Genomic DNA, 17,647 nt, shown 5'->3' with positions numbered 1-17,647 from the left:
ATGAACCCTCCGGAGCAATAAGTTTGACCATTACCTAAATTTTTAAAAAAAGAATAATCAACCGTCATTTCACACTTATAAAAAAAATAAAATTGGACGGAAACCATATAGCATAATTCAAATTAAATGATAATATTTGGCAAAAGAACCCCATCTTCTCTCAAAATCGAATCGAGGATCAAAAGTTCTACTTGTATTTCTTCCAAACTAAGACATAACATTCCTTGAGAAAACGATTCAATTAATGTAGGGGAAGAAATATCTTTCTGTGGCGACCCATTTCCTGGCACATCCGAACCGACTCACAATTAGATAGCCTACGGGGGTTTGCGAGCACAGAGCTTTGGAGCCTCTGCGCCATGGGGGGCAGGTTGAGGGAGGCTTAAAAGTGAGGCTGAAGATTTCGAATAAAGTTTTTTCCTTCGACTGCAGTTACCGACTCCGTGTCGTAATTTTAGCGCTGCGTGTAGCACACCGCTACAATTGGTGACCCCGACGGTCCAAACGATTTTTGGACCAGAAATGACCGACGCCGCCTCTGTTCATGCAGTTTCGTTGAAACGGCCGGGTTTCTGGACACAGCGGCCGAACCTATGGTTCCAGCAAGCCGAAGACCAATTCTACGTTCGCCAGATCACCTCAGAAGATACCCGCTACTACTACGTGGTGAGCTCCCTCGACTAGGACACAGCGGCCCAGGTCGCGGAGTTCGTACAGTCGCCCCCGGCAGACGGCAAGTACACGGAATTCAAAGCCCTGCTCCTCAGGACTTCGGACTGTCACGGCGCGAGCGGGCTGCCCGTTTACTGCACCTGGATGGCTTGGGCGACAGACCTCCATCGGCTTTAATGAATGAGATGTTGTCTCTCGCCAGCGGACACACACCCTGCCTCATGTTTGAGCAGGCATTCCTGGAGCAGCTGCCCGAGGACATACGCCTGCTGCTGTCCGACGGGGATTTCAATGACCCCCGGAAGGTGGCAGCCCGGGCGGACTTGCTGTGGAACGCCAAAAAGGTGAGCGGGGCGTCCATCGCACAGATCACCCAGCCACACTCCCGGCAGCAAACCAGTCCAGGCCCGGCCGCAGAGCCCGCCAACCCCCGGCCCAATGAACACTGGTGCTTCTACCACCAGCGGTGGGGCGCAGAAGCCCGCCGTTGTCGCCCGCCCTGCAAGTTCCCGGGAAACGCCAGGGCCAGCCGCCGCTGATGGCTACGGCGGCTGGCCATCGGGATAGCCTCCTGTATGAGTGGGATAGAAGGTCGGGACGCCGGTTTTTGGTCGATACTGGGGCTGAGATCAGCGTTTTACCTCCGACAAAGGACCTATGGCACCCGTCAGGTGCAGCTACAGTTCGGCTCCAGCCAGTTGACGTGGGACTTCACACTGGCCGCCGTAGCCCAACCGCTTCTGGGTGCGGATTTTTTGCGGGCTCACAGCCTACTGGTCGACCTGCCCAGGAAGAGACTGGTACACGCCGAGACCTTTCAGACGTTCTCCCTGGGTGCAGCCCAGTTGCCAGCCCCTCACCTCGGCTCCATCACGCTGTCCGACGACTTCACCAGGGTCCTGGCGGAGTTCCCATCGGTTCTGGCACCGCAGTTCACAGCGGCCATGCCCAGACACGGCGTACAGCACCACATCCCGACCCAGGGACCACCCCTCCACGCCCGCGCTCGGCGGCTTCTCCCGGACAAGCTCCGACTGGCGAAGGAGGAGTTCCAGAGGATGGAGGAATGGGGATCATCCGGCGGTCCGACAGCCCATGGGCCTCCCCCCTGCACATGGTGCCCAAAGCGACGGGGGGCTGGAGACCGTGCGGCGACTACCGAAGGCTGAACGAGGCTACCACACCGGACCGCTACCATGTGCCGCACATTCAGGACTTTGCAGCAAACCTGCACGGCGCACGGATCTTCTCCAAGGTAGACCTCGTCCGAGGGTACCATCAAATCCCGATGCATCCTGACGACGTCCCCAAAACGGCTTTCATCACCCCGTTTGGCCTTTTCGAGTTCCTCCGCATGCCGTTCGGCCTGAAGAATGCCGCACAGACGTTCCAGCGGTTAATGGTCGCGGTGGGACGGGACCTGGACTTCGCGTTCATTTATTTGGATGACATCCTCATAGCCAGCAGCAGTCGTCAGGAGCATCTGTCCCACCTCCGTCAACTCTGCGCCCGACTGAGTGAGTACGGTCTTACAATCAACACCGCCAAATGCCAGTTCGGACTCAATACCATTGACTTCCTGGGCCACAGGATTACTAAAGACGGGGCAACCCCTCTGCCCGCTAAGGTAGATGCGGTCCGCCTCTTTCCCCGACCCACCACGATCAAAGGCCTTCAGGAATTCGTAGGTATGGTGAATTTCTACCGCCGCTTCCTCCCTTCAGCTGCCCGGATCATGCGCCCCCTGTTCGCCCTGATGTCGGGTCCGAGCAAGGACATTACCTGGGACGAGGAGTCCGCCGCCGCTTTCGTTCAAACGAAGGAAGCTTTGGCGAACGCCGCAATGCTAGTACATCCCAGAATGGACGCCCCTACCGCCCTCACAGTGGACGCATCAAACAGGGCAGTCGGTGGGGTGCTGGAGCAACTCATCGCAGGTCGCTGGCAACCCCTGGCGTTTTTCAGCAAACACCTGCGACCACCCGAGCTCAAATATAGTGCTTTCGACCGGGAACTGTTGGCGCTCTACCTGGCAATCCGGCATTTCAGGTACTTCCTAGAAGGTCGGCCCTTCACCGCGTTCACGGACCACAAACCGCTTACCTTTGCGTTTACGAAAGCGTCCGACCCCAGGTCGTCCCGCCAGCAACGCCACCTGTCCTACATCTCTGAATACACGACGGATGTCCGGCACGTCTCGGGTAAGGACAATGTCGTGGCGGATGCTCTCTCTCGCCCTACCGTTCATGCCCTTTCCCAAGGGGTAGACTGAGGCACTGGCAGAGGCGCAGCAGGCGGATGAGGAGATTCCGAGTTACAGAACCGCAGTCTCCGGATTGCAGCTCCAGGACCTCCCCGTAGGCCCGGGTGAGAGGACCCTACTCTGTGACGTCGCCACCGGCCAGCCCCGTCCCGTCATTCCGACAGCCTGGCGGCGCCGCGTTTTCGACTCCATTCATAACTTGGCGCATCCCTTCATCCGGACAACTGTCCGGATGGTTTCCAGCAGGTTCGTTTGGCACGGACTCCGCAAACAGGTCAGTGAATGGGCCAAAACGTGCATGCACTGCCAGACGGCCAAGGTGCAGCGGCACACCAAAGCCCCACCGCAGCAGTTCCATCCCGCCCACCGGCGTTTCGACCACATTCATTTGGATATCGTGGGCCCCCTGCCAGTGTCGCGCGGAGCGCGGCACCTCCTGACTATCGTGGACCGGTTCACAAGATGGCCAGAGACGGTCCCGCTCACCGACACCACCTCCGAATCTTGCGCCCGTGCCCTGATCACCACCTGGATATCTCGCTTTGGTGTACCGGCCCACATTACCTCCGACAGAGGCGCCCAGTTCACCTCCAGCCTGTGGTCAGCTATGGCCAGGCTTTTGGGGACTCAGCTGCACCACACCACTGCCTACCACCCACAGTCGAACGGACTAGTGGAGCGTTTCCACCGTCACCTGAAGTCGGCCCTCATGGCACGCCTGCGAGGAGCCAACTGGGCGGACGAGCTTCCCTGGGTCCTACTCGGCATCCGCACAGCGCCCAAGGACGACCTGCACGCCTCGTCGGCCGAGTTGGTATACGGCGCGCCCCTGGTCGCCCCCGGGGAGTTCCTACCAGCCCCAAGGAGGCAAGAGGAAGATCCCGCAGCAGTCCTGGGCAGACTACGCGAGAAGCTCGGTAACCTGGCCCCCATACCCACTTCACAGCACGGGCGGCACCCGACCTGCGTACCCAAAGACCTACAGAACTGTACGTTTGTGTTTGTACGAAGGGGCGGGCATCGGCCACTGCTGCAGCGGCCATACGAGGGGCCGTTTATGGTGCTCCGGAACAACGGGTCCACGTTCGTGCTGGACGTTGGGGGGAAAGAGGAGGTTTTCACGGTGGACCGCCTCAAACCGGCCCATGTGAACCTGGCGCAACCGGCCGAGTTTCCGGCACCTCTGCGCAGAGGCCGACTTCCCAAGCAGGTTCTGGCCCAGACTGTGGACATTGGGGGGTGTATCGCCGGTTCTGCGGGGGGGAGGGGGGGTTATGTGGCGACCCATTTCCTGGCGCATCCGAACCGATTCACAATTAGATAGCCTACGGGGGTTTGCGAGCACAGAGCTCTGGAGCCTCTGCGCCATGGGGGGCAGGTTGAGGGAGGCTTAAAAGTGAGGCTGAAGATTTCGAATAAAGTTTTTTCCTTCGACTGCAGTTACCGACTCCGTGTCGTAATATTAGCGCTGCGTGTAGCACACCGCTACATTTCCGTAATAAAATAGCCCTTCTTGTCAGTAGAGTAACAAATGCAATTACATGTTGATCTGAAGATGAAATACACTGAATATGATGTGGAGCTATTCCAAATAGAACAGTCAATCTATTAGGTTGTAAATTAATTTTCAGAGCTTTAGAACTTGTAGAAATAAAAGATTTCCAAAACTATTTTAATGAAGAACTTGACCAGAACATACGTGACAAAGTAGCTACTTCAGTTTTACATCTATCTCAGCATTTGTCTATACTAGGAAATATTTTAGATCGACTCTCCTTTGTTAAATAATAACGGTGAACAGTTTTAAATGGAATTAAACAATGGTTGGCACATTCAGAAGAGGAATTTACATTTTTAAAAACTCGAAGCCAATCTTCATTAACAAAGGTCATATTAAGTTTTCTCTCCCAATCTTGTTTAATCTTTAGTGATAGGTTCTCGTTTGGTATCAAAAATAAATGATACATTCTGCCAATGGAACCTTTCACAAAGAGATTCAATTTCAAAGTGGTATCCAACAAATCAGATTCTTGTAAACATGGAATCTTAGGTAAATAATGTTGTAAAAAATGTCAAAACTGAACATATTGAAAAACATGTGTATGAGCGAGAGAAAATTTGTTAATTAACTCTTCAAAGATCATCAATCGGCCATCACAAAATAAATCTGTAAAAGAAAGGATCCCTTTAATTTTCCATAGGAGAAAAATGGGGTCAGTTGTTGCAGGTATAAATGAGAAGTTTCGATGTAAAAAACTAGTCATCTTAAACTGTTTAAATTTTTTTAAAACACGAAACTGAACCCAAATCCGTAGGGATTGTTTAATAACCGGGTAAAGATTTAAATTTGAAATTTTAAAGAGCTGTAAAAGTAATGGAGCTCCTAATATTGAAGTTAAATGAAATTGTTTAACTGCTTTTAATTCCAAATCAACCCACAATTGATTTTAGTTCTTATCAAGACAATATAACCAAAAACAGAATTGTCTAATATTCACAGCCCAATAATAGTCTTAAATTAGGAAGTGCAAGTCCATCATCTTTTTCAAACTTTTGTAAATGATACTAATTAATTTATTGTTCCAAATAAAGGAAGAAATAAGTGAGTCAATTTGATCGATTTTTTTTTTAGTTAAAAAGATAGGTATATTTTGGAAAACATATAAAAATCTAGGTAAAATCATTTTCACAGCATGAATACGACCGATTAAAGAAAAAGTAAGTGGATTCCATCAGGAAAATTGTTGTTTCCTGGAGACCATTAAAGGAAATGTATTCGCTTTGTAGAGATCTTTATTTTTTTTTTACTAATTATAATACCTAAATGTATAACGTTATATAAAATACATTGTGTCATGATCAATATTAAAATGTGTATTTTGTGTCAATAACAGACTGGGAAATGTTGAATTTGATCCCTGTCTCCATTCCTCCTGTAATCCACAACCAGCTCCTGTGTTTTTGTCACAATGAGAGAGAGGTTGTTTTCTTGACACCACTATGTCGGGGTGATGACTTCTTCTCTGTCGGATGCCTCGTTATTTGGGATTCGGCCGATCAATGCAGTGTAGTCAACAAATTTAATTAGCAGATTGGAACCCGCCACTGCAGATCAAGAAGGAACAATATACGAATTGTGGGTCTTCCTGAGTTGGTCGAAGGCAATCGACCTTCAGAATGTTTTCCAAAGCTGTTCGCTCGTTTGTTTTCTGACGTTTTGGAGACTCCGCCTGGAATAGACCGGGTACACCGAGCCCCGGTGTTTAACTCCTCTTCTCAACAGAAACCTCGACCTGTGGTAATTGCTTTTCATGGCTTTCAAACAAAGGTTACCATAATTCGCCAATATCGTCGGTTAGGTATGATGAAGAAGATAAGATAAGGCTGGTCGAAGATTATTTGCCCGGGGCATTAAATGAACGTTTTAAGTATGAAAGAAAAGTCATGGCTGCGTTATATAACAGAGACTATAAACCTTCTCTAAATTACCCCGCTCGCCTCAGGATCATTTTGAAAAAAGAAATGTTGTCTTTCATCCACTGACATTCTTTGTAAACTTTTAACAGTGTAAAGAATTCAAAGGATTTGTCGATAGGAATATCAAACACAACTTCACGTTAGCTCCGCTGTATCTATCAGGTCGCCAGCGCTTGAGTGCCACCGGTCCTTGAAAGTGGAGACGGAGATGCTGGAGAAGACAGCGCCCCACTCGCTGCAAGGAGAGCGCGAGCACGTGTCCATCTCCGTGATCTGATTGGATACATCGCCATGACGTTTAGCAGTGTGACGTCATTCACTGGCTCTCATTTTGGAAGGGATTCAGTGGCACATCGCAGATACACCAACAGCTTCGCTCTGGGAAGCGGCCGTTCACCTGCTCCGTGTGTGCGAAGAGACTCATTCAGTTAACCCACCTTGTGATGCTCCGGTGAGTTCACAATAAATAGAGGCCACATTTCTGTCCGGAGTGAGCAAAGAGTTTTACTCAATCATCCCAGCTGCTGCAACACCAGCAACTTCACATCAGGGAGGAAGTTCAAATCAGCTCCGTGTTAAATGTTTAACCATCACGGTGACTGAAGGCAGCTGCTCATCGTAGCCAGGACTGAACCCTGGTCACTGAGCATTGGAGGAGTCCGTTCTGCTGATGTTAGCCTTAAACTAGACTGATGTTTAATATTGTGGATCTGTGAAAGATAAATCAGTTTTATCAAATCCCGTGTGTCAGGTACTTACAGTCTCCACTACACTCACTATGTACACTAGAGAGGGCACTCGGCCCATCTGGTTTCAGCCCATGTTTCTGTTCCGTATCAGTTTATGAAAATCTATCCCTGCCGTTCCCCTCTCGCTCTCCCTGAGATGACAGGTTGCAACTAGTCACCACTCCGTGGGATAGGAAATTCCCCTTGAATTCCATAGAATCACAGAAATCTACAACACATTACAGACCTTTTGGCCCACAATGTTGTGCCGACCACGTAAATTAGTCTCTAAACTGCTTAGAATTACCCTACCGCATAGCCCTCTGTTTTCCTAAGCCCCATGTACCTATCTAAGAGTCTCTTAAAAGATCCTATTTTATCCGCCTCTACCACCGTCGCTGGCAGTGCATTCCATACACAATCACCACTGTTGTTTAAAAATCTTAGCTCTGACATCTCCTCTGTACCTACTTCCAAGCAGCTTAAACCTATTCCCCCTCGTGTTAGCCGTTTCAGCCCTGGGAAAAAGCCTTTGACTATCCACACGACCAATGCCTCTCATCATCTTATACACCTGCATGAATTCCCTGCATGATTTTTGCCCGGGCTGAACAAGACGATGAGCTCACTGTGGTTGTGACGTTGTTCAGGGCTCCGGACGAAGTTGGTTAAACTCCTTCTTCCCCGCTCTTTTCAATGTTTTCAGTCATTCTCACTAATTTCAAAGGTCTTCGCTTCGAACTGCTGGGTTGTTAATGAACATCTGAAGTCTGACAGCAGACTAGCGAGTGAATGGAGCAGAGTCAGAAACCAAGTTGCCAGTCAGGGATTTGGGGCTCCAGAAAGAGATGGGGCCTGGAGTTTACGAGGAGGAGGAAGAAGAGAAACTGAACCTGTAGGATGTGGCTACGAATGAAAGATCAGACACATTTGGAAACTGCTTGATTGAAAAAAAAACTGGTTAATTTCTGCAAAATACTGGAGGAAATCAACAGATCAGGCAGCAAATGTAGAGAGGAATAAATAGACTACGTTTAGGCCGAGACCCTTCAGCATGCCTAGACTGTGTACTCCTCTGCTTAGTTGCTACCTGAACTGCACAGTTCCGCCAGCATTGTGTGTGTGTGTGTGTGTGTGTGTGTGTGTGTGTGTGTGTGTGTGTGTGTGTGTGTGTGTTTCTAGCAACTGCGGAATCTCTTGTGTTTTATATCTGCCTCTGTAACAGGGTTATACGAGAGGCATTAGATAAATAGAATGCCTGTTGATATTGAGTATATTGTTTTTGGGAGCCGCTTTCCACGTTAAAACAGCTGCTGAGTTCTCTACACAGAAAAAAAAACCCTGAGGTGTGGACATGAAACCGGTGCTAGCAGGAAAGTTTAATGGCACCGCGATTACCCATAAAGCCCTGAGTTTAAAATTTCGCTGTTTCTGAAGCAACGATCAAAAGTGCAGGCATCAAGGTCGATGACGTCACCGAATAGCACGCATGCGCGCCGTACACAAAGGACCTCCGGAGGATCGGTAAAGGTAAGAATGATTTTTCGGGCTGCTATCTTAAACACCGACTGAGGGACATTTGCTGTGAACTCTGGACATCATAGTCCGCAATCCTGGGACAGTCCTGCTCTCTTCCCTCTCTCTCAGCCCCGCGATCCGTACACGGGCCCCGGGGAGCTTCCGGCCGCTAAGGGAATGGGAACCGATGGATCTCTCAGACAGAGCTGAGCTCCAGCTATCTAAAATGCAAGGATTAGGAACTCGGAGAAAGGGAACAAAATCTTTTACATCAGCAGTTGAGAAAATCACCTTTGTTCTATCTCCGATCACAAACAAGAGAAAATGTGCAGATGCTGGAAATCCAAGCAACACACACAAAATGCCGGAGGAACTCAGCATTAGGACTTTTTTCAATAGATGCTGCCTGGCCTGCTGAGCTCCTCCAGTATTTTGTGTCAGTTGCTTGAGCTACCTCCTCTAGTTCTGCACTTTTCTACCGGTGAGAACATGTTTTGTCCCGTTCTCTCTGGGTACGTAATGATATCAAACACCTTTGCCCTGGGCAACAAGTAGCTTTCACATCACAAATGTGCCAGACTCCAATGAGGCAGACTACTGCCCTTCCCTTCATATTCATTGGGATTTCATTCACTGAGTTCACCACCGTCAGTCACTTGGGAGAGGGTTCAGGGGAAATATTTATATACAATACAGAAACTGGTGTTACATTATTGTGGTGATGCAAAATTTGCTGGAGAATTTGCAAGTGGGGAGTGATATTTGGAAATCTGACCTTTGAAAGTATCATTTAGCAAGCAAATCACATATGGACGGTTTGCAAAAGTTCTAGTGAGAAAATCCTTCATAACCCACAACAGGCCTGTTACATAGTTTGTGTGAGAGTGCAGATGAACTCGATCAAACCCAGAGGAGATCAAAGTTCTTATCGACAGTGATTTGCTAGCTGTTAAAAGAAATACCTCCCTATTTAAAATTCAGTGTGCATGTTGTCAGTGGGTAAATATTGCACAGCACAAGGTGTTTCGGCACACCGGTCATTACAAATTAGACGGTACATTGGTGGGAAGGCGGGGAGACCTCCAGTGCCCCTGATACCCTCACATACAAGATGTGCATACAGCTGCAGCCTGTAACCCTGCATTTTAAGGAGCTGAAGCTGGAAATGGATGAATTCTGGATCATCTAGGAGTTGGAGGGGGTGATAGTTATAACATCAAGAGAGGTGAGTTACACCCAAGGTGCAGGACACATTAAACTGGGTGAGAGTAAGGAAGGGGAATGAGGTTAAATATCCATCACAGAGTACTCTTGGGGTAATCTCATACAACAACAGGTGGACCACTTTACAAACTGTTGGGGGGACGGGTTACCTGGCAGAGGAAAGTCAAATGTTCGGAAATTAAAACTAGCAGAGATCTAATATCCTAGTGGTAAGGCTTGCTATTGCTAGTGTGTGGAGTGGAGGGTGTTTGGTGAAACTAAATTTGCAGGGGGGAATTGGAGTCAGAATGCCAGAACAGATGGTGAAGCGGGTGAAATGAATTGACTTATACCATTCATATACATGAGGAGTAGAAATCTTCATATTACTTCTTCATCTAAATGTGCAATCTGTAATTTACAATAAATAGTTTATACTTAGGACAGTCATTATAACAGAAACACAATTGTATCAGCATAAATTAATCAGTCTGTTGCCCTGGTGGAAGAAGCCGTCCAGGAGCCTGTTGGTCCAGCTTTTATGCTGCTGTACCATTTCCTGGAAGGTCGCAGCTGGAACAGTTTGTTGTTGGAGTGACATGGGTCCACAATGATCCTTTGGGACTTTTTACGCACCTGTCTCTGTAAATGTCCTGAACAATGGGAAGCTCACAACTACAGATATGCCGGGCTGTCCGCACCACTCTCTGCAGAGCCCTACGATTGAGGGAAGTACAGTTCCCATATCAGGCAGTGATGCAGCCAGTCAGAATGCTCTCAATTGTGCCCCTGTAGAAAGTTCTTAGGATTTGGGGCCCCATCCCAAACTTCTTCAACCGTCTGAGGTGAAAGAGGCACACGGCCACGTACCACACAGCCGGTATGTACAGACCACATGAGATCCTTGGTGATGTTTATGCTGAGGAACTTAAAGCTGTTCACTCTCTCAACCCCACATCCATTGATGTTAAAAGGGGTTAGCCTGTCTCCATTCCTTCTGTAGTCCACAACCAGTTCCCTTGTTTTTGTGACATTGAGGGAGAGGTTGCTTTCTTGACACCAGAAAGATGTTGTTCAGACCTCAGATAGAGTCAGCAGACAAAAGGTTAAGCATGGTATGATGAACGTGCTGAGCTGTATATATCACAATGCAAGAAGCATTGTAGGAAAGCCCGATGAGCTCATGACAGGGAATTTGATATTGTAGCCATTATTGGGACTTGGTTGCTCCCAACACTCTGAGAGATTTAGAAAAAAAAAACTTTGTAGAGATCGCAGACTATGCTTAGAAACAAAGATTGATATAGTAAGCGATTTTAACTTTTTATATATTGAGTGGAATTCCCATACTGTAAAAGGACTAAATGGAGTAGAGTTTGTCAAATGTGCTCTTAATCAGGACGTCGTATTCCCGACATAGAGGTGTGCGGTAAGCTGTTAGGAAATGATCTTGCATTAGTGACAGAAGTTTGTGTATGGGAACACTTTGTATCTAGCGATCGTAATGATATAAGGTTCCAAGTAAATATGGAAAAAGAGAGGGCTGGACCATGGTTTGAGTTTCTAAATTGGAGAAAAGACAATTTTGATGGTATCAGAAAGATCTAATAAGTGTGGATTGGGACTGGCGGTTTTTCTAGCAAAGGAGTACTTGTAAGTGTGAGTTCTTCAGAAGTGAGGGAGTAGAGTTTGTATGTGCCTGCCAGAATAAAAGTGGTAAGGTAACTGGTACAGTGAAACTTGGGTTTCAAGAGATATTGAGACCTCGGATATTTTGTTCCTCTAAGTGTCTCAGACTGCTGGGCGCTACCAAGACTCATTAATGACTGACTCATTAATCATCATTCCAAGCCCTGAGCTTATCTGACTTTTTGTTTAGTCGTCTTCTGTTGGTTCCTAGAAGCTTCCCAATAGTTTTTTTGTTCTTTTGTTTGTCCTGTCTTTGTCTTTTATGTTGGTTTTGGCTTCTCATTTCAGCCATAGTTGTGTCCTCCTGCCTTTCCAATGCTTCCATTTCTTTGGGATATATCTGTCACTCAGCTCCCAAATTGCTCCCAGAAACTCCAGCCATTGCTGCTACGTTGTCACTCCTAACTTTTCCCTCCCAAACACGTTTGGCCAGCTCCTCTGTTACAGAAACATGGAGAAGTTCAGTACAGAAACAAGCTATTTGGCCCATCTGGTCAATGCCAAAAAAAAATTAAGCTGTCTAATGCAACGACCTGCACTGGGAACATCGCCCTCCATACCCCTACCATACAGGTACCTATCAAACTTCCCTTAATTGAGAAATCGAGTTCATATTCACCACTTGTGCTGGCATCTCTTTCCACACTCTCACGACCATTTCAGTAAAGAGCTTTCCCAAATGTTCCTGTTAAACTTTCACCATCCCCACTTACCCATGACCTCTGGTTGTCATCCTACCCAACCTCAGTGAAAAAAGCTGCTTGCATTTACCCGATCTATACCCTCATAATTTTGTAGACTTATAACAAATCCTCAAAGCAATGTCTAATTTCCTTGTTTATGTTTAGAGCCTTTTTTAGGTTTATGAAATGATGAGGGATGTTGATTGTGTGGATAGCCAGATGTTTGTTACATCGGCCTTTATAAATCTAAGTATAGAGTATAACAGTTGGAATGTAATGGTGAAGGGGTATTAGACATTGGTAAGACTGAATTTGGAGTATTCTGTGCAGTTTTGGTCACCTAATTACAGGAAGGATATTAATAAGGTTGAAAGAGTGCAGAGAAGGTTTACAAGGATGTTGCTGGGACTTGAGAAAGTGAGTTACAGAGAAAGGTTGAATGGGTTAGGACTTTGTTCCCTGGAATGTAGGAGAACGAGGGGTGATTTGATAGAGGTGTATAAAATTATGATGGGTATAGATAGAGTGAATGCAAGCAGGCTTTTTCCACTGAGGCCAGGGGAGAAAAAAAACAGTCATGGGTTAAGGGTGAAGGGGGAAAAGTTTAAAGGGAACATTAGGGGGTGCTTCTTCACTCAGAGAATGGTGGGAGTGTGGAATGAGCTGCCAGATGAAGTAGTGAATGCGGACTCACTTTTGACATTTAAGAAAAACTTGGACAGGTATATGGATGAGATGGGTTTGGAGAGATATGGCCCAGGTGCAGGTCAGTGGGACTAGGTAGAAAAATGGTTCTGCAAAAAGACCTGTTTCTGTGCTGTAATGTTCCATGGTTCTATAGTTGAAATTTCCCAGGGAAGAAATGGCTAACATGAGGGGGCATCATTTTAAGCTGCATGGATGTAGATACCGAGGGGATTTTGGAGTAAGATTTTACACAGAGAGTGGTGGGTGCGTGAAATGCACTGCCGAATATTTGTGTGAGAGTGCTTCAGTTACTGTGGGGCCAGCAACCCATGCAGCTCAGTTGGAACAGGGAGTAATACCAATGGCGAGAGTCAAACTGAGCCAGGTCACAGATTGAAGATGGCAGAAATGCCCCATTCTTATAGAGACAGGAGGAGCATCTGAGAGTTTGATGGTCATTTCAGATACCAGCAATCTGCCCAGTTAGAAGATGATTTCTCTCTCCAACTTGGGATGAACTTTACTGTAACAGTGTGATGTCAGATCACACCTTGACAACTCAAGTGATCTCATCTGAAATGTTGTCCTACCCCATTGATGGATTTTGTAAATCTTTTTTACAGGTTAAAAATGTCAAGGAATTTGTCTACGGGAATCTCAAACACAACACACCAGTTTTGCTGTCTTTGTCCAGATATTTAAGAAGTGCAGCAAGGGATTCACTCGATCATCCTTCCTGCTCAGACTGTGGGGAGGGATTCACTCGATTGTCCTTCCTGCTCAGACTGTATGGAGGGATTCACTCTGTCATCTAACTGACTGGCACACCCATCGTTTTACATGGCCGTTCACCTGCTCAGACAGTGGGAATGGATTCACTCGGTCATTTCAACTGAAGGTACTTCAGCAAGTTCACACTGGGCAGAGGCTGGTCATCTGCTGAACTTGTGGGAAAGGATTCACTCGGTCATCTGACCTAATGGCTCACCAGCGAGTTCACACCAGGGAGTGGCCGTTCACCTGCTCAGACTCTGGGAAGGGATTCACTCGGTCATCTGACGTAATGGCTCACCAGCGAGTTCACACTGGGGAGAGGCCGTTCATCTGCTCAGACTGTGGGAAGGGATTCATTTCGCCATCTAAACTGAAGATACATCAGAGAGTTCACACTGGAGAGAGGCCATTCACCTGCTCAGATTGTGGGAAGGGATTCACTCAGTCATCCTACCTACTGGTACACCAGTCAGTTCACACTGGGGAAAGGGCGTTCACTTGCTCAGAGTGTGGGAAAGGATTTACTCAATCATCCACCCTAATGGCTCACCAGCGAGTTCATAGTGGGGAGCGGCTGTTCACCTGCTCGGACTGTGGGAGGGGGTTCACTCGGTCATATAAACTGAAGGTACATCAGCGAGTTCACACTGGAGAGAGGCCATTCACCTGCTCGGACTGTGGGAAGGGATTCACTCAGTCATCTCTACTGAAGTTACATCAGCGAGTTCACACTGGGGAGCGGCCGTTCTCCTGCTCAGACTGTGGGAAGGGATTCACTTGCTCATCTCAACTGAAGGTACATCAGCGAGTTCATACTGGGGAGAGGCCGTTCACCTGTTCAGTCTGTGGGAAGGGATTCACTTTGTCACCTCACCTACTGAGACACCAGTTAGTTCATACTGGGGAGTGGCCATTCACTTGCTCAGTCTGTGGAAAGGGATTCACTGAATCATCTTTCCTGCAGAGACACCAGTCAGTTCACACTGGCAAGTGGCGGTTCACCTGCTCAGACTGTGGGAAGGGATTCAATTGGTCATCTCACCTGCTGTCACACCAGTCAGCCCATACAGGGAAAGGGCTGTTCACCTGCTCAGTCTGTGGGAAGGGTTTCATTTCATCATCTCAACTGAAGATACATCAGCGATTTCACACCGGGGAGAGGCCTTTCTCCTGCACAGACTGTGGGAAGGGATTCACTATGTCATCTCATCTGAAGGTACATCAGAGAGTTCACACTGGGGAGAGGCCATTCACCTGCTCAGACTGTGGGAAGGGATTCACTTCGTCATCTCAACTGAAGGTACATCATAGAGTTCACACTGGGGAGAGGCCGTTCACCTGCTCAGACTGTGGGAAGGGATTCACTCGGACATATCAACTACAGAGACACCAGCGAGTTCACACTGGGTAGAGGCCAATTTCATGCTCAGACTTTGGGAAAAAATTCTCTCAGCTAAATCAACCAATGTATATCACTGTTGACACTGGGGATATTCCCTTCACCTGCTGTGAATATGGGAATCGATTCACTTAGTGAACTAACCTTATGTAACTCTTGATTTGGCTAGTAGCTTAATATAACGGGTGATAGACCCCAGCCTGGCTAAACTTAAGAAATATCATTTGGATGGATGCTGTGTGATGTGTCCCCTGCTACAAATCAGAACCCTGAAATAACAGTAAACAACATGTGATTAAACAATTGAGCTTTGTAATTCATACTTTGACCAGTGGGTTAGTAAAGAAAGCAAATTTAAGAAAAAGAAAAAGGACCCATTCTCTCCATTTGCATTTTCTCATCTCTCCCTGGCAAAAGACCATGAAAATCTCTCTTCCAGACTCACAAGAAAGAACATTTCTGTCATTGGATAGCCCCATAGTCGTAGCCTAAACATTGCTGCTACTGAGAAACCATTACCTCAGCTGGGAAACTTTACTGAGAGGTCCTTACATTAGCAGTGAAACCTTACAGCATGTAAGACTTGTGATACACTACTGGGTTCACACTGGGGAGAAAGTTTCAATGAGCTGCATGCTGGATATTTGTCCATCACCATTGCTGAATGCAACTTCGAGACTGACTGTCGGTGCTGAACTCTGCAATTATTGCTGCGGCTCACCACACCCAGTTCTGCACCCTGGTCACTGGGCATGGGAGGAGTTTCTTCTGCTGCACATTCACCTTTAATGGGACTGGAGTTTAATATTCTGGATCTGAGACAAATAAATCAATTATATTTTAAACTCTGTCTCTGGTACTTACTGAATTTATAACACACCTAGTGTACAGTAGAGAGTCAACTCAAGCCAGCTGGACCCTGCCAGTGATCCAGTTCCACAACAGTTCTTTTAAATCTTCTCCTGTTGTTCATCTCTCGCTCTCCCTGGGTGGTGAGATCCACCACTGGATCCATATTCCAGTGGTGACGGATTCCAAACAGACACCACTCTGTGGTGAAGAGGTTTCCCTTGAGTTTTCTGCAGAGTGAAGAAGTCGAGGAGAAGGAAATCAGAAGTGGGGTGTGGCAATGTCAGAGTTGAAACATTTTGAAGCTGATTGACAGAGAAAATCTTTTGTTTGTCTGACTGATAACACGAACAATACCTGTGTTGAAGTGCTCCACTGTTTGAGGAACTGTGTGTGTTCGGAAATGCTTTATCTATTAAGGGAGTTGTTCCTGCTTGTTTATCTTGTAAAATTATATCTGGATCGTTGTTATGGATTGTCCTATCTGAAATAATGTATTGATTAATGTATAATTTTGTCATCATTTCATCTGCTCAGATTGTTGGGATGTCTCCCATGGAGGATCATACTCGTTCAACTGATTAATGTTTCCTTCCATAGTGATGATTAATTTTTCTGAGTTGGCCTCTCATTTAAGATTTCCGGTCTGTATTTCTTATCACAATTGCATATACACACATGGAGTGCTGAATCCAGTTCATTTTTGATGAAAACATATATACCTTGAAGTTTTATCTGACTGTTCTGTGATATTTTTTTATTTCATGTGTGTTATTTCCCTTCCTCCATCTGTCCAAGGTAGTGTTAATCTAAGTGGGTTTGAGTGTAAATAGTCTTTTCTAAAGCTTTCTTATTGTTTATCTTTCTAAATTTTACTAATTGAAATGGGACCAAGATATTTTTATAAAAAAAAAGTCAATGTCAGTATTGATGAAAGTGTTTATTGCCTGTGTTGTATTTGTTAATTATTGAGCTCAATTTGGTAGTTTTTTTTTAAAAGTCTTGAACTGAATTTTGTCAAAGGTTTTCCCTATTTTGCAGTACTTTCTATTTTCTTTGCTTGTTGATATTCCAGATATGTGGGTATCAAGTGTCCTGGTGAAGGATCTTGGCCCGAAATGTTGATTCCCATCCATAGATGCTGCCTGACATGCTGAGCTTCTCCAGCACTTTGTGTGTAGTTCTCTAGATTTCTTGCAACTGCAGGTCCTCTTGTTTCCCAGATACTTATATGTTTCTTGAAAGAAGAAGCCAAGAACAAGCTGGTAGTGGGGTTGTGTGGCTCTGTTGGTAAAATATTAAATTAAATCATTAGAAAGAAGTGGCGTAGGGTAGGAAGGTGTAAAATCTGTGGGTAGAATTAAGGAACAGCAAATGTAAAAAAAAATCCCTGATGACAATTGTACAGAGACCCCCAAACAGTCGTAAGTATGTGGTCCTCAAATTACAATGGGAGATAGAAAATGCGTGCCAAGAGGGCAATGTTACAGTAGTCATGGGGGATTGTCATGCAGGTAATTAGGAAAATTAGGATGGTGTTGGTCTCAAGAGGAGGAATTCCTGGAATGCCTACAAGATGCTTTTTTAGAGCAGCTCGTGATTGAGTTCACTTGGGGATCAGCTATTCTGGATTGGGTGTTGTAATAAACCAGAATTAATTAGGTCACTTAAGTCCAAAGAACCTTTAGTGATCTTAATCTGATCT

The 17,647-nt window shown here is 46.4% G+C and overlaps 1 protein-coding gene across 1 annotated transcript; it reads left to right on the top strand.

Annotated features, from left to right (window-relative positions):
- The first annotated feature begins 8,526 nt into the window (after positions 1-8,526).
- On the top strand, positions 8,527-16,851 carry LOC132386728 (zinc finger protein 229-like). Its single transcript, XM_059959078.1, has 2 exons — positions 8,527-8,670; positions 13,544-16,851. The coding sequence occupies exon 2, from the start codon at positions 13,900-13,902 to the stop codon at positions 15,103-15,105; it is 1,206 nt and encodes a 401-aa protein (XP_059815061.1). The 5' UTR covers positions 8,527-8,670; positions 13,544-13,899; the 3' UTR covers positions 15,106-16,851.
- Positions 16,852-17,647: the final 796 nt, after the last annotated feature.

This window comes from Hypanus sabinus, unplaced genomic scaffold (genome assembly GCF_030144855.1).
Source record: "Hypanus sabinus isolate sHypSab1 unplaced genomic scaffold, sHypSab1.hap1 scaffold_1280, whole genome shotgun sequence".
Taxonomy (NCBI): domain Eukaryota; kingdom Metazoa; phylum Chordata; class Chondrichthyes; order Myliobatiformes; family Dasyatidae; genus Hypanus; species Hypanus sabinus.
The sequence above is the reverse complement of the archived record's forward strand: the minus strand, read 5'-3'. Positions and strand labels throughout refer to the sequence as shown.